Source organism: Salvia splendens, chromosome 6 (genome assembly GCF_004379255.2).
Source record: "Salvia splendens isolate huo1 chromosome 6, SspV2, whole genome shotgun sequence".
Taxonomy (NCBI): Eukaryota; Viridiplantae; Streptophyta; class Magnoliopsida; order Lamiales; family Lamiaceae; genus Salvia; species Salvia splendens.
In genome coordinates, this window is record NC_056037.1 from 7057395 (window position 1) to 7075134 (window position 17740).

At 33.0% G+C, this 17740-nt stretch overlaps 2 protein-coding genes across 12 annotated transcripts; one reads left to right on the plus strand and one right to left on the minus strand.

The window, feature by feature from the left end:
* Window positions 1–285: 285 nt before the first annotated feature.
* On the plus strand, window positions 286–3315 carry LOC121808424. The gene is made up of 6 exons (XM_042208908.1): window positions 286–1285; window positions 1414–1634; window positions 1801–2017; window positions 2323–2408; window positions 2507–2598; window positions 2684–3315. Exons 1-6 carry the CDS (start codon window positions 1190–1192, stop codon window positions 2923–2925), a joined length of 954 nt encoding a protein of 317 aa, XP_042064842.1. The 5' UTR covers window positions 286–1189; the 3' UTR covers window positions 2926–3315.
* Window positions 3316–7117: 3802 nt separating this feature from the next.
* Window positions 7118–11265, minus strand: LOC121807305 (ELMO domain-containing protein A-like). 11 transcript variants are annotated; one of them, XM_042207531.1, is made up of 10 exons: window positions 10964–11265; window positions 9626–9733; window positions 9340–9449; window positions 9163–9231; window positions 8682–8797; window positions 8404–8458; window positions 8193–8313; window positions 7795–7842; window positions 7623–7717; window positions 7118–7550 (listed from the first exon to the last, which is right to left on the minus strand). In XM_042207531.1, the coding sequence occupies exons 3-10, from the start codon at window positions 9439–9441 to the stop codon at window positions 7446–7448; spliced, it is 711 nt and encodes a 236-aa protein (XP_042063465.1). In that variant the 5' UTR covers window positions 9442–9449; window positions 9626–9733; window positions 10964–11265; the 3' UTR covers window positions 7118–7445. The 11 variants fall into 11 exon arrangements, with proteins under 11 accessions (XP_042063465.1, XP_042063457.1, XP_042063466.1 ...); XM_042207523.1 differs by having other exon boundaries at window positions 8193–8458; window positions 9654–9733; XM_042207532.1 differs by having other exon boundaries at window positions 7118–7546; window positions 8193–8458.
* Between the last annotated feature and the right edge of the window lie 6475 nt (window positions 11266–17740).

The following is a 17740-nucleotide window of genomic DNA, read 5'->3' on the forward strand; positions in this document are numbered from 1 at the left end:
GCTACTCGATGTGTTTTTTAATTAGTTTGCATTAAATATTTGAAAACATTTAAATTAATTAACTAAACAATAGTAAAACATATAGGGCACGCCTTAAGGCACCACACGGGTAGGAGGATAAAAATAATTACGTGACGGTGCATAAGGCGCGCCTTAGGACACTCCATTGCTAATGCTCGACACATAAATCCAAAGAAGGAAATAGATATTCTGGAGATAAGTTAATCGGATAATGCCATAATAGAAGAAAAGAGAATTGTCTCACTTCTGTTTCAACTCTCACGATTCTCTCTTCCACATCACACGCATTCCAGCACCTGCTTACAAATGATAAACCAAAATTCCGGTTTTGAAAATCGATACATAAAAACACAGCACATTCATTCAGTTCGGTTTCTCTCTATAAAGAAAAGTTGATTCCCTTTTTATCACCTAAAAATTAAAGAAGAATAAAAACCCATATAAAGTCTGTTGGTTTCTTGTATATTAAAAGATCCAATTTTTCACAATTTCAGCCTCACAAAACGCCTGCCCTTTTCCTCTCTTCGCGTGAATCAAACGTTGTTTCTATCACAACTCCTTCTCTTCCAAGTATTCCCCTCGCTCGCTTTCACACACAGCACACACACTACAACGCGTAATTCATTTTCCCAGAAAAAATAATTATAAATGTGAATTGTTTTTTTTAATCTTTGATTAGGTAAGGATTTTCAATTAGTTTTTTTTCCCGTAAATTTTGATGGGTGAGATTTTAATTTTTCTATTTGAAGAAAAAAAATCCGGGGTTTGGTGAGAGAAAAAGATTGGATTTTGTTGAAATCTGATCGGAGCCCGGCTTTTCCGGCGATCAGAAATCTTGTTAAAAGATTGAATTTTTTGCACAAATAAAAAAGAGGAAAGTGGAAATATTGATAAAGACTTGCGGTTTATGCAAATGGTTTGTCTAAACGTCAAAGGGTAGTAATCTTTGTTTCTTAAGAACAATTTTCTCTCGCTTCTCTTACATTTTTACATAGAAAGAGAGAAGGAAAATCCCGTCAATTTCTCTCTTCCTCTCCTCGTAAAATCCTCTTGGTTTTTTTTTCTTCCTCTGTTTTTCTTCTGCGCCAACTTTCAAAAAGAGTTAGGAGAGAGAATCACACCCAATTCTCTCTTGCTCTCTCTTAATCAACCGTGTTGAAGGGAAATCATGTTGATCTTGGACAAGGTTTCAATGCAGACAACAAACCTCAAAAGCTTCTTGGATTGCACAACGCCCCTTGCCCCATCTCAGTTCCTCTTAAAGGTTTGGTTTTTATTTGTTTTTCATTCCCAAAATTCCAATTTGCACAATTGTTTAAAGTTTTGAATTCAATTTTGCTCTATGATTGTTGAGGGGTTTGCTTGATTCCCCTTTTCTTGTTTGATGGATAGAGTGAGACAAGGAAGCTTAATAGGCTATGGCATCCATGGGAAAGGGAAAAAGTTGACTATTTTGTTCTTGCTGATCTTTGGAATACTTTTGATGAATGGAGTGCTTACGGCGCCGGAGTTCCGATCGTCTCCGACAACGGCCAGAATCTAATTCAATACTTCGTGCCTTATCTCTCTGCAATCCAGATTTTCACCAGCAGTTCATCTGCAAACTGCTTGAGGTAAAGAAACCACATTTGCACAGCTGATCACCTTTCTTGATTTGGGATTGGGATTGGATTTGATTGAGTTCTTGATTCAATTGTGATTGCTGATGGTTTTAGTTAATTTGTGTTGCTAAGCTGAAGATGTGTATATATTGATTTGATTAGACTGCATTTGGTGCAGGGAGGAAACTGATTCTGTGAGCGAGACAAGGGACTCGTTTAGTGATTCGTTTAGCGATGAGAGCGAGAGTGAGAAGTTGTCGAGGTGGGATGGGTGCTCGTCCGAGGAGGGGATATGCGAGCAGGATTTGTGGAACCAGAATGAGAGATTGGGTAATCTTTACCTTCAGTACTTTGAGAGATCGTCCCCCTACGGAAGGGTCCCTCTTACGGACAAGGTAACCCCGTTTAACTGACTTGTGTTCGTGTTTGACATCATCGACTCTTGATCAAATTGATAAAGGGGAGGTAGAATATTTGGATGTGATATGAAAGAATCAAATACTGTAATTGGGGAATATTGTAAATAAGTTGCAAGCCTTTTTGACTTGAAAAAACGAACCAACGTATGTGGCTGGTTTTCTATTCTTGATTCATGTCTATGTCTGTAATAGGCCATCGTGTCTTTATTCTACTTTCATGTTCTTGTTGAGGAATAGTTTTAGATTTTGTGCATTGAGTTTCTTGATTCTTTGCTTCTCAGATTAGTAGCTTAGCTCAAAGACACCCGGGATTACTGTCGTTAAGAAGTGTAGATCTTTCACCGGCTAGTTGGATGGCTGTCGCCTGGTTAGCATACTAAACTTATTACTGTCATATCTATTGATTTTATGCGTATATGGCCTAATAAGAAATCAAGAATTGATGGATTACGCGTGCAAATCTAGGTACCCTATCTATCACATTCCCACTGGTAGAACAATTAGAGACTTGCAAACGTGCTTCCTCACGTACCACACCCTTTCCTCCTCGTTTCAAGGTATGAACAAGGAACTCCATCATCGTCTCATATTCCCGTTTTCTTGATTAATCGCGTTCTTAAAATGGCGGGATTATGATGATAGACATGGACTTGGGGGACGATGTTGAGAATTTGAAGAGGAAAGGAAAGGAAGGGGAGAGCATCCCTCTCCCTCCATTTGGTTTGGCAAGTTACAAGATGCAAGGAGACGTGTGGCTATCGGACAAGAACGACCTTGACCGGGAGAGGATGGCGTCGCTCTTGAGCGTGGCCGATTCTTGGCTAAAGCAATTGAGGGTCCAACATCATGACTTCAACTTCTTCATGGGAATGCGGCATGGCTAGAACAGACACACTCACAGACACGCACCCTTACGTCGTCTATGAAGCCCACCATGAGATAGGCCGTTGTGCATCCGTGGCCGTTGAGCTTTGATAGGGATGGTGTTTTTGTTGATATTTTAGGACAAGTGAGATTAACGTTGAAGGCTTTTTTTATGTTTTTGCAAAAGATGGCTTGTGATGAAGCAAATGTAGTTGAGAGAGAGAGGTGAAACTAGTTTGGAATTGTGTGTTTAACTTACTCCATGGGACGAACGATGTTTTCTTTTCTTTTTTTTTGTAAATTTTCCTTTGGTTAGGGAAGTTACATAAACACGTTTTTGTACATGTAAATGTATAGATCTTGTGTTTTTGTGATGGCGATGAAATCTGCAGCTCTTTTGCATTTTTAGACATATTTTGTCGGTTTCTGTCTTATTTTGTAAGAAATGGAAGTGGACAAATTAAACAGTTAAAAAATTTGCATTGGAAACAAGGTAGGTATGTAGGATAATGAACGAGACAATTCTACTTTTGTTATAGAGAATTAATGGAATTCCATTTTAATGAAGGAGATTAGATTTATTCCGGATGGGGGAGTGACGCACAAGGGTTATGCGTCGTTATTATTGAACGACGCACAACCCAACGACGCATAATCGTTATGCGTCGTTTAAAGACGCATAAGCATTATGCGTCTTACCCTAATGACGCATAACCCTTATGCGTCACACTGGTAAGCATTCCCGCCTATCACCCGGGTGACCCGAGTTCGATCCCCGGCAACGGCGCATTTTTACTATTATTATTACTATTGCAGCAAGGACTTTTGGAAATTATTTTATAATAAGCATTATTTTATTTTCTTATAACATAAAGACTTGGATTATTTAATTAATAGTATATAATATTATGCCCATGTATTCTATATAAACTTAATCTATAAGTGAATAAAGTTTTGATTTTTATATTATTATACAATTAACGGCATAAACAATAGTAATTTTTAAGATATTCGAAAATAAACTTAATATATAAAATAAAATAAACAGCGGTCATAGATAATAGAAGTATAAATTAATTTGTCAATGTACATGTATTCGTTTTGGGGGACCAATTAGATTGGGCATTTATTCTTAACTTCTTTAATTAAGTCTTTTATAAGAGTAATATCTATTTGCCAAAAACAAATGTTTAGAATAACTCATTTTTATCAAATACTTATCACTTAAAAAATGCGTCGTTGCCGGGGATCGAACCCGGGTCACCCGGGTGATAGGCGGGAATGCTTACCAGTGTGACGCATAAGGGTTATGCGTCATTAGGGTAAGACGCATAATGCTTATGCGTCTTTAAACGACGCATAACGATTATGCGTCGTTAACCAACGACGCATAAGGGTTGTGCGTCGTTCAATAATAACGACGCATAACCCTTGTGCGTCACTCCCCCATCCGGAATAAATATAATCTCCTTCATTAAAATGGAATTCCATTAGTTCTCTATAACAAAAATAGAATTGTTCCGATAATGAACTCGTATCGTGATGAGTCATATTGATACTACTAATCCATATTAATGTAATTATAGGAAAATTTTAAATAGAAAAAAGAACTATTATGGATAAGTCTGTCACACCAAAAGAGAGGTGACAGATTGCCACATTTTTCTAATGTAGCTGCGTTCGTGTTCACACCAAAACCAAAATGCAGATTTTCTGCAACGAGGGTTAATTTTGTCATTATCATGCTACATTTCTTTTCAAGATTTATATTCACAGTTGCTTGAGTTATTTATATATCATCCAACACATGATAGACGTGTTTTATGATATGTATGGTAAACTCATGTATTGAGCAAAATATTACATACAGTACACACAATATATTTACCAAATTGAGTCAAAAGAGAGTTTGAAATAGAAGAAAAGATTGAGAAGGACATGAAGAATTGCCAATGTTAAAGATTATCTTGCCACATATGTACATTCAGTTATTTTTTAAGACACGATTGCTAGTACTTCAAAAGGAAAATACGATTGATAATGTATAACTAGTAATTAAATAATCCATTCATGACATGTTTGAAGATCTAAATTTAAATTCTTCCTTTTCCAATTCGACTTTAATTGTAATTTTTTATATTTTCCTTCAATTACACATTCTCTTTATTCCAGCATTATCTTCTTTAAAAAGGGCATCAAACTGAAATATCAAAAATGATTTTTTTTTAAAAGGTAAATTTAATAGGAGACAATCTTAGTGTTGACTTTGTTGAGACAGAAGTACCAAATCTAGGTGTGAAACTTTGAATAAATGTTCATAAATGATTAATGATATTTGTTGCCTGCACATGTGATTTCATATTTTCAATTGTATTTTCAACAAGAAATAATGTGGATACTATTTACAAATGCATTTTGGAGAAATATCATATCCATATAATATAATTTACAGACCACATAAAAGAGAAAAATTACACTAGATAAAGTTTCCATATCATTACAAATTTCAATTTGCCTAAAATGTCTTTATGTTTTTTATCTTAAAAATACTCTAGTAATATTACATATAGGTTTTATTTATTTAAATTTATAGCTTTTCAAATTAGGTTAAAAAAATTACTAATAATTACTCGTTTTATTTATTATTTGTAGACGCGTAGCATGTTTTTAAAGCTAAATGGTCCATTGGTTAAAGTTGAATATTACCTGCATAATAATATACACAACTTCTAGATCATAATATCGTGCAGGAAAGCGTCCATTAATTCGACACTCACTGGTTGCGATATTTATATCAAACATTTAACATAAATAGATGAAAATTAATTAATATTTTTAGATTGGAGTTACTAAAAGAAGTTCATCCCACTTTCAGCATAGATTTGTGGAAAAAAAAATCATGTGAAATCCCAAGGAATATTTTAAATTATATTGGTGTGGCTGATAACTCCCGATTTCTAAATTGAAAAATTATAAGCTCCACCAACATTTAATAAAAAAAAATTCTTACATCTCTCATAAAAACTGCATAGCTCTATAAGAGGATAAGGATAACCAAAAGTAATGTACATTTATAAAAATTTATTGAAGTGCATCTCATCTATTGCACACTGCTTGTGGTTGGTTGTTGGATATAGAAATTGAAATTTTCTCATGACTATGAAATCTGGTTTTAATTTGACTTTTTTTTTCCAATTGACCCACTTGAGATAGAAAATAAATAAAAATGGTCCACCTAAGTAAATCATTTACTGTTATATCTTTGAAATGAACGATGTCACATTAAATCACAAATGCAAGTGCAACAACCAACAATCAACTTCCACACAATATATGGAACTGACAAACAATTTGCTGGATACTTACAATGTTGCTAGATTTCCTGTGTCGAAAAACATTATAGTAATAAGTTTTTTTTAACATATCTAAATAAATATCCTTTATAATTATGAACATATTTCTGACTATTAATCTAGCGAGAACTTATAAGATGAGTTATATTTAACAAACAAATAATTTTTTTATTTTAATTTTGAAATTGGAATAAAATTTCAACTCTGATTTACAGTTGAGAATCTGTCATTAAAGAGTTGAATCGTCGGCGAATTTTCCTAATGAATAAAAAAGGTGAGAACATCCCACGAGGGATTCTGTGCTTTCTTTATTATCCACTACAAATTTTCTGTACCTAAATTGCGTAATGATTTTATCAAACCACTCATTTTTTGTGTAGAAGATTGGTATTGGATGTATGTCTAATCATAATTTATTTTGCCTCACTTGTGCAATAACTCTCGCATGTCATGCTACAAAGTTGACATATCAAAGTTGTTGATAGTTTAAAAAGATATCCTTCATTATAATCAATTAATAATTAAGTAGATAAAAGAAAGTCTAAATTACACGATTCAGTGCGTTTAATCCAATATATAATCTATCATTGATTTGGAATAAGCACTCATATCTGAAAAAAAAACTGTAGATAGTAGGTAAATTGCCTCTATGTATAATCGAACAATTAAAAAATCTGCATTAAAATGATAATTTTGAAATAATTTTATGGGATTAGTCTTATTTTTGTGACCAAACTTTAAATATTTTGTAAAAATTTAAGTTATTTCCCGCTTGACATAATGCAGTTATGGAATAATGAGTCAACAAACCAATTTCTTAGGAATATTATGATTTAATTAACCTTTTTATACAATATTCTAAAAAGACAATTACTAGGGAAACACATTTTATCTTAAATATAACAGTTAATCTGAAGAAAAAAAAGAACTATTATACAAAGATTGTACATGTTAGTTAGTACACCATATCGTTACCTCAATTTCATAGATGCTGCAACTGATGAAATTCTCATCACATGATCCGACTAGTCTCGTAGCGGGCTTAAGCACGAGACAGACGGAAGATGCTACACCGGGTAAGCTAATCCACGAAGTGCATCTCTAAACACACCATAACATGACGAAGAATTTTCGTTGCAAAAAACGCCCCCAACACTTCTAAATCTTGGAACTAAGTATACATATAACTACTCATGAAACAAAAAGTTATAAGCTGGCAAATCACGTATTCTATGAACATCTTCTAAAGATAATTCTCTTTCCAATTGTGTTCTTGTTACTTGCAACACTTCCTGAGATCAAATCAAACGGAACTTAGCTACGTTACTATCTTGTTAGAGAGAGAGACGAAAGAGAGAGAGTACATTGAACTGCATGTAGGAAGCCTGCATTGCAAGCCATTGAGCGTCCATCATCGTGAAAGCTATACAATAGAGGATGTCGAATGCATCTTTGTCTTCTGCAATGGCACAGATGAACGTTTCTCGTTAAGTAGAATCAAGCACGAACACAAACAACACAATGCCAAAAACTCACTTCCTAATAATCTGACAAAGTTAAATCCGGGAAGGCATTTGGGCATTTCTGCAAAGACAAAATCAAGAAAAATTAATCAAACGAGATTTTAAACAGATGAGAATTGAATACCACGTAGTTTTCGATACCATTTTGATTAATAAAGAAAGCCAACTTATTCGTATCGGTGCATGCTAAGCATATACATAAACAAGTTATTTCAGGCAGATACCACTTTCTAGAAACGTCCCACACTTTCAATGATGTATTAATACCCGATGAGTTGACTTTGCTCTTTATCTAAGGACGGGCCCACTTCTAATCTGCGTGGAAATTGTACTGACAAAAGGTGGGCCCGTTCTTGAGAAAATGTGCAAATATTGAGTTAGAAAATTATTTTATCCAATTATTCGACACACCTGAATGTAAGTCGAGCATCTGAGTCAGCATGAACGAAACGTTAATGCCAGCCACAGCAAACGGATACTCCCATTCCGAACGCTCTCCAGATTGCTTTTGACGTACCCTACTAAACGCAACCTTCAAATTTTTCGTATTAGTTGAAAACCATGTTGCAAGTGTAATATACCCAACTGCAAAAAGATCATCACTAGCGTAGAAAACACAAACCGGGTAATTTTGGGCGAAATAAAGCAAGTTTTCAAGCGAGAGGAAGCCGCAGCCCCTGAAGCCAATACGAATCATAATGTGAAGAATCGAAATATCGGGAATGAATTCACTTTCAAGCTACAACGCACATAATTGGTTTAGTAGATGGAGTGAGAAAATAAATACAAATACATAGGCAACGAGGTTTAAATTACATGGAGTTATCTAAACGAGATTAAAATTATATGGGCTTTCAACCTATGCATACATGAAGAAGAAGCTAAAGATGGAAGGGGCACCTGAAATCAGTCGCCGGATTTGCTCCCTGCCATCCCATATCTTTCCACTGCTCGGATATCATACCTTTAAGCTTAACGCCGGGGAAGGTAGCATCCCACAAGGCTTGAAGAGCTTCCTGGCAATGGAGTTGAACTATGAAGTCGTTAAAGATTGGAAAAATACTACGCAGTTGAATACTCTCTACTCAATGAGACAGCTTATATTCCACCAGTTTGTGGGAAATTAGGCATTTTTTTTTATCTTCCCCTTTCTGTGTCTAGGTTGATTATCAAGAGAAAGGAAAACGTGCAGAAATCATACTTGATGAGACAGTATATCGAGAGAAACGTTACGCAGTTGAAATCTCTCTATTCAATGAGACAGCTTATATTCCACGAGTTTGTGGGAAATAAAGCATTTTCTTTATTTGTTTTATCTTGCCCTTTCTGTGTCTACTGTCTAGGTTGATTATCGAGAAAGGAAAACGTGAAGAAAGTATACTTGATGTTCATTCCGCGTCTCATCATAAGGTACTCCTAGACGTTCTTTAAGCCTTTGCAGTCTTTCTTCCTGACAAAAATCAGAAGGCCACCATCCACAACGAAGCTATTGTCATTCTACTATAACACACACATAGACACAGTATACATACAAACTAACTGAAGAGAACCTAATCACCTGAATAGGGGTCAAAGTGTAGTCAAGAAATTGTGTGCTTCCAGATCTTCTATGGTTGGCACGGCTAAACAATCCTCCTATCCACGATCGTGATCCAAACATAGCATTAGCTACAAACGAAAGAAGTGGATCAGCAATAAAATAAACAGAATATATAACTGAGAGCAGCATTCTTTAACTGGGTTGAATCACCCATTATTCATACAGCAAGCTAAACTTGGTGATAGAGGTTGAGAATTTGAGAGATGGGGAAACTTGAAGTGAAGTGAAAACAATCTCTACTCACTAAAGCACTGAGCTAACTGTGATATTACATGAGCTGAATTATGTGACCATGCTGATTCTTTGTCTTGTTTCTTCCGGTCCACTCCCAGTACACTTCATCTTCATCAACCTGAAGACAGACACCCTTAAGAACAAAAGAAAAAACTTAACTGATTCATAACATCTAACTCGAAGTTCACCTGAATCTATGTACAGTTATAAGTAATACAATATGTACAAATATATTACGCGAGAGAGAGAGATAGAGAGAGAGAGGGTACTAAATAAGAAATTACAGCATCCAGGATCAAGAAAACAAAACTACTGAACACTATGAATGGCGATCGATAAGTTCTGGCCTCACATATGAAAACAGAGTAGCCTGAAACATAGGTTTGATATCTAAGTTTGAAAATAGCCCTAATAAAACACATTCGAAAGTGTTGAAAAAAGCAGAAGCAAAGGACCATATGGTAGGAGACAATCACTATAAATGTATATAATGAAACCAACATTACAAACTAAGCGAACAACATAACATTCATGGACAACACTGAAAAAAAAGCTTCTGAGATTGTTTGCCACTTTACTCATTCATGGACAACATAACATCAACTACTATTCAAGTATTCATCAACTTAAGATTGTGTATCACATAATCAGAGGCCAGAAACCACAATCTACTATCAATTTTCAGCATAAAGCTGCTCCGCTTTTGTCACCCTAGCCAAATCAATGCATTTTACACAAGAACGGAAAACAAGCACAAAAAAAATACAGATACAACGGCTTACTCCTTGTTGAGAGGCTCAAGAAGGTATACATTTTCTTCTCCTAAATTTCATTAGAAATGTGGGAGATTAGATTCCCACATCCTTTGGCCACAAAAAGGTATATATAAAAGTATGAAAAGTAATTTAACAATGCAAATTCAATCCAATAATTGCTCTAACCCATGCTTGGCTTCTCTAATTCAACCTTAATCATTCCATAACCCCCTCTGCCTCTCTCTCTCTCAAACACAACAATTTAAAAAAATCCGCACTCCCACAAAACAGTCTCAAGAACTACAGGAACCCTAAAGTTAGATTTTGATGGAGTTTTACATCATCAGGGGAGATTAATGGCGCAATCAAAGGAAAGTTTTTGGTGGGTTCACGCTATTATGAAAAAACAAATGAGGGGTTTTCATCAATTGCGATATATTCTATGAAACAAAAAAGCTCTCAAGAAAAGCGTGCACATTGGTTACCATCTTTGCATGTCAAAAAGGAATAAGCACAGCAAAATCATTACCGCTAAAGAGCCGATAATTGCTAATAAATTTCACAGGGTTGAAACTGCAGTACCTCATACTAACCTAATGTGAAAATACAAATCAAAGATTCTTGATTTTTGAATTTTTCTGTCTAAGAGGGAAAGCCCAGCTCGTTGAATCCCCTGTTTCCTGAATTGGAAGGAATTAATTAAATAGAAATGAAGGGTGAAAATTGCTAAAATGGAGAAGGTGGTGATGTTGTTTGATGATGATGATGATGGCGACAGAGATTTGACGAATATGATATTTTGCAATGACATTTGCTCGATTCGTATGTTTTCTTCGATTGTGTTTGAATGTATGAATATCTAAATATGGGGAAGGAGAAAAGGGAAGGGCGACGAATTGAGTAGAAATAGTTCATTTCTGATTTCATAAAGTATTAGTATAATTATTTATTAATTTCGGTTTATACTATATTAGTACTTAGGACTTTGCTATTGGCATGAATTTAATTCAATGATTTTTTGGCGAAATAATAGTTACGCGTACTTGTGCAGTTGTTGGTGAATTATTTGCAACATTTTTAATACCAAATTTCATGATTTGACGATAAAAGTTTAATTGGTATTCAAATGCCACAAATTTTAATTTTTGAAGGAAGCGTTGATTTGAGTTTGGAGCGGAGCGGATCACCTACTCTCATCGTATAATTTCTTTCATACAATGATGGACTATAGATGAATTTCTTTCATACAATGATGGACTATAGATGAATATTATTCTTCTCTCATGCCGTGCTATTTAATTGAAAATCACTCTATGAGACTTTCGGTGATATCTTAAAATTTTATATAACTAATGTCTTACTCCACTATTTTTGCAAAAATCATTTTTAGTAGAACAAGTTGCAAGTATGTACAATCCAACTTTATTTTCTAGTTCATTTACCAAAAGTAATGCATCTAAACGAAAAAAAAGTGAGGAGTACTATTATAGAGAGAAAATCAAACTAAAAAATCAACAATTTTGATGAGATAAAATTTAAAATTAAAATAGCTTCGCTGCATCTAAAGAAAGAAAACAACTACCACTACATTTGCAAGCACCCTTTAAAACAATAAATTCACACGTCAAAACAACTATTGAAAACAAAGAACTTATATACGTACATAGAGCTAAAATAATCTATCATCAACTGATTCAAAATTTGAATTTATCAAAACGTTTCATGGCACAGGGTACGACTTATTGTGACACATGCATTTGTAAGCCATAGGGCAAGTCTCGGCCTCTTCAATGGATGAACATACAAAGCTCACCATAACTAGCCGGCATGGCGTACAAGATCCACAAGCATGGGTACAATCCGGTAACCTCGACCCAGCCACTTGCAGTGTATCCGCTTGTTTATGCTTCAACAAGTTAGGTTCGACCCGATAATGTGATTGAGTTTGACGGCCATGATCTGCTATTAAAAAATCGTAGAGAAAAAAAAGGTTTCATTATGACTTTCTTATATATATACTTAATCAAGGGCATGATCATTCACCCAAAAAGGTTTATGTCATAAACTAGTATTATTGGAACATTATATTAGGCACATCACACTCTCATTGTACACTAGTATACCATCAAAATCCAATATAGTAAAAATTTGAAAAAATTGGAAAAACAAAATAAGAATCATACGTGGGCGAGCATGTATGTTAACTAGAAGCAAGATGAAGACAAGGAGCACAAGTGTCGATCCATTTTTCATCTCAAACATTGTTGGATTGTGCTTTCTTCCTTAACTTCTAGGGTCAATTTATTGATGATAAAAATGATGATTGAAGAAGATGAAGGAAAGAGGGAGGTAAGATCAAGTGTATAAATAGAAGGGGTGAGAGGAAATAGTATTGAAGCAAGTCACAGAAATGAGTGTGAGATGGAAGAAGATCACATGAAATGAACTAGAGAGGTCACAAGGCCCCAACCATTTTTTAACCAAATGTTGCATTTTGTAATCACACTTTTGTGAAGAGTGTTGAGATACTGTGGAATTTACTGCCTAAGGTGTAGTGACACTTTTACGTGACTGTAATTTAATTGAGAGGCTGATTTTGAGTGTTGCCAATTAATGCAACTTAATTTTTTATTGCTAAAGATGACATAAAGCCTAGTAGTATTTATTTAATGTGGAGTTTTGTGTGGTAGGTATAGTGATTGATTTAATGTGAATGCCATTAATGGTTCTCGTGCATGACTTACGCTTTCGTGGGATTGATCCGAAATTAGCAATGGTGTTTGTATATAAATTTGAATATAACATGAAAGTATGATAACAAATTAACAACGAATCAATGTTCAGTGACACAGTTTATAGTTTTTGTGTAATAGTTAATTATATCATGAAAGTATGATATTACTTAAGTATTTTGTAATTGAGAGGTTGAATTTTGAGAAAGACTTTGAAACCCACTTTATGATATTTAACTAATAGTAATATCGTTCTTGTCACATACAACTATCATAAATCGCATAGCGCATTTTCAAACTTAATTCTTAGTTCTTACCACGTATTATTATTGTATTATATGAACGCCAATAAAATGTTGGCATTTTTTACTATATTTCAAGATTTTAAATCGTGGACAAAGAGAATATCATAATTTTATCTTTCTGCAGTATTAATTCAGGAAAAGATTCAAATTTTCATGTTTCAAGATTTTAAATCACGGGCAGAGAGTATCATAATTTAATCATATATTCTGCAATAATTCAGGAAAAGATTCAATTTTTCTAGTTAAATACGTATACATAAGATTTTAGGAAAATATTAATTTTTTCATTGGATATTTGCATAATTATATCTAAATTCAGTTAAACACATAATTAAGAGTTACTGCAAAATTTAATTTGAATTTATTCCCAAAATCGGGAATGTATTGCACGAAAACTGTTAATATATATACTACTACTTGTGTTCGTTTGGATTTATTGAACACGTTACAAGCTAGGAATAATATCAATTTGACATTCAATTATATATCCTTTTCAAAAACAAGAACGAAAATAATTGCATATTCCTTTTTAAAATATCCCAAAGTTTTCTTGTTTGTATGAAAAAAATTTGAACAGATGGAGAATTTTGTAATAAAATACGAAGCTGGTTTTGATGATATAATTCATTATAAGACTCGGGAGTCACTAATTAGTCTATAGATAATAGATGTAGTGATGTACCATATCCATGTGAATTTAAGTAAAATTTGGGTGCAATTTATGTAAAGATTTGCTCAAGTTTTTTGGCTTTGTCAAACCCTTTTAATAATATTATTAAACGTAATATAGGAACAATTTCTACATAAATTAATACTTCCTATGTTTCTCATTATGTGTCTCAATTTTTTATTTTGGTTCGTCCCCTATAATTATCTTACTTCACTTTTACTACTTTTAGTAATAGATACTAACTAATAATTCTCACATTATATTATAAAATTAATATATAAGTAAGAATCATGTGCCATTAAAATTTTCTAACTTATTTTCCTTTACAATATTTGAAACATGTATCAGATCAAGCAGGACAGATATTGGGGGAGAGAGAGTACTATATTATTAATACTAATAAAATGCATTTAATCAGCTTTATTTTTTTATGAATATCTTTATACTACTATTGTACCAAATACCAATCGCTCTAATTTCTATTTGATTTTTTTCAGTGTAATTACAAAACTCAAGTCCAATTAAATTTTGGAGAATGAAGATTGGTAATATCAATATCTTTTTAGAGTAAACTACAAAAATGGTCTCTGGACTATGAGTTTATCTCGTCCATAGTCCTTGGACTTTAAAAATATCGTCAGACATGCCTGAGCTAAGGGTTTATCTCGAAACTGGTTCTTTTGCCGTTTTTTGATACCAAAATACCATTTTGAAGGTTTGAGCAATTTGGTCTTATTACACTTTTAACATTTTAAATATGATATTATTTCAGTGATGTATTGAATCTGATATTATTTCAAAATTATCATTCTTCTTCCCTTTTGTCATCCTTCACTTTGTTTATTTCAACATTATATTTAATTTTATAAAATTTAATTTAAATTTAGACTTTTAAATATTAAGAAATTTTTATTAATTATTAAAATTATTAAATAACAAAAATTAATAATTTTAATCAATATTTGATAGTGTCTAATATTTAATCAATAAGGTATGCCTAGTTTTAATCAATATTTAATAGTTTTAATCATAATTAGATCATATAACACGATTATCTAAAATAAATATGCATGTAATGTAAGACTAATATAATTTTCGTTTTTGTTATTTGAAAACAACCAAAATTAACTAGAAAATTTAAACAAAATAGTCCTATATAAAAATTTTAGTTTTATCAAATTTTTAGTCAACTTCATAATATATAATCACAAGCAATTATAACAACCGAACGAAAGCTAAGTAAAATAGCTCTTACTTTCCATCATGGTTAATATTATTTTTCTGTACTTCATTTATTCAATTTAATATTATATTAAATAACAAAAATTAATAGTTTAAATCAATATTTATAATGTCCATGAATTAATAATTTTAATTAATAAAAAGTTATTGATATTTAAAATTCTAAATTTAAAATTTAATTTTATAAAATTAAATCTAATATTGAAATAAAGAAACAAAGTGAAGGATGACAAAAGGGAAGAAGAAAGATAATTTTGAAATAATATCAGATTTAATACATCACTGAAATAATATCAAATTAAAATTTTAAAAGTATAAAAAGACCAAATTGCCCAAAGCCTCAAAAAGGTATTTTGGTATCAAAAAATGGAAAAAGGACCAATATAGAGATAAACCCTTAGTCCAGGGATGTCTGACGATATTTTTAAAATCCAAGAACTATGAACAAGATAAACCCATAGTTCAGGGACGTAGTTTATTCTTTATATAAATAGAAGCCATTGTCAGAATATGACCGTATATTACAATTCCACGAGGCATAATTAGCTGTGAAGCGGACTTAAAAATACGACTACCCAAGCCCATTATGACTCCAGTCTAATGCGTAGCCTTACAAGCAATTTTTTGTCACTGTCTTAACAAGTTACTTCTACAAGTTAGAACTTTTATTGTTTGTCACATAGATAATTGTATTCAATAACTTAATATAATTGTATCTAACTTAATACTGTTATTTTAATATTAAACGACAATGCGTTTACCAAATCCGAAACTATCTTATCGACATGTTTCTTCGTCCCCCCGCAAAAGGATATGGAGTAGTACTTGCTCAACGTGGCAAATTATTATTTGCATTTAGTATTAATGCCAATGGAAAAAAAAACACTACTATTAATTACTGTTAAGAGTCAATATATCGCTTCATTATATAAATACAATCATTACACAACTGATTAAAATCAACTAATTAAGACTAACACACTGTGAATATTGAATACAATTAATTTACAAGGAAACCCTTCTAGACTTAAACAAATTTATCAAAATGTTTCTTCTCGGAATGTTCATTTGTTGACCAATTTTAGTAAAACCAAATTTTAGTGACATAATCGAGTTTAATACAGTATTTATCATTCCGCCCACCAACTTGGAAAAAAATAAACATAAGTCAGCAAAACCCCCCCCCCAATTTATATAAACTCCTAAACATTTTTTGTATTGAATTCCAGATTTGATCTAAAATTAGATGGCAGCAGCGATGAATTCTGCTGTGTCGAGAAATCCTACAGTTCGATTCAGCAGAATAAATGAGGAATTCGACTACAGCGCCGGAGCGAGGAGCGGCGGCTGGAGAATTTTTTCGACGCGGCGGAGCGGGCAGAATCTGATGAGTTCGTGGAGCTATCGGCGAGATCGGGCCAGAAAGAGGCAATTATTTCTGCAGACCTACAAATTAGGATATGTTAGCTCCGACGACGGGAAGCTGATGAGGAGCCGGAAGCTCAAGAAGATGGCGGTCAAGGTCAAATCGGCTGTGGTTTCGGCGCTCGAATTCTTCCGCGGCGGCGCCTTGAGATCGTGCAATTCCAGAGCAGCTATTCCGGCGGTGTCGCCTGCACGAGTGTCTACGTTTTGTTGATGAAAAGATTAGAGAATATGTATTAATGATAAGTATGCTAATGCACGTTTAGCATGATTTATATTGTTCTATATTTTAATTAATTCAAGTTATTAAGCTTATAAAAATAAAAATAAAAATATCAAGAATAATTTAATTTTTTTTGTGGATAATAATTATTTAAATTATGAAGTTTGTTTAAATTCTGATCAATTTTGAAATTGGAATATTAAATCAGGAAATTTAATTTTTTTTCAGTTGTATCATCCATGCACAAATCGACATCATTTGGTGATTTTAAAAACAACAATATTTTAATAAAATAAGAAGAGAAATAAGAAAATAAACGAATATAAAAGAAAAAATAATACTTGTTTTAATAAAATGCGTCGTTTTGAATATCGTTTTGAAGAGAAATAAGACAATTTATTTGTGACTGGAACCATTAAAAAAAATTGAAACTTCGTGTTTCAATATTCCAATTTCAAATTCATGAAACGAATTAGAATGTTACTTAAATTTAAATGACTATTAATCCTTTTATTTTATAATTTGAATTAAGCCTAAATCAATATAGCATATGAGGTCCTTAATTTAGACTCCCTCTTGTAAAATAAGTAGGCCGCAATAGGTCCATATAATTGTTTGGGTCTATTAATATACACTTGTCATTTCATTACAAGTTGGGCCCTAATAAAAAAGTCTGAATACAGAAAAGTCATTGAATAAAGTAGCATTAATCAAATGCTAGCAAAATCGAGTTCCCCCCTCAAAAAAGAGAGACATGATTGGAGAAATTATTC

Coding starts and splice junctions, on each gene's coding strand:
- LOC121808424 (XM_042208908.1), top strand. CDS start 1,190: ATGTTGATCTTGGACAAGGTTTCAATGCAGACAACAAACCTCAAAAGC. Junction 1,635..1,800: donor TCATCTGCAAACTGCTTGAG/GTAAAGAAACCA, acceptor CATTTGGTGCAG/GGAGGAAACTGATTCTGTGA. Junction 2,409..2,506: donor AGTTGGATGGCTGTCGCCTG/GTTAGCATACTA, acceptor GTGCAAATCTAG/GTACCCTATCTATCACATTC.
- LOC121807305 (XM_042207523.1), bottom strand. CDS start 9,441: ATGTTTGGATCACGATCGTGGATAGGAGGATTGTTTAGCCGTGCCAAC. Junction 7,843..8,192: donor GATGCTCGACTTACATTCAG/GTGTGTCGAATA, acceptor TTGTCTTTGCAG/AAATGCCCAAATGCCTTCCC. Junction 7,551..7,622: donor CTTCCTACATGCAGTTCAAT/GTACTCTCTCTC, acceptor ATTTGATCTCAG/GAAGTGTTGCAAGTAACAAG.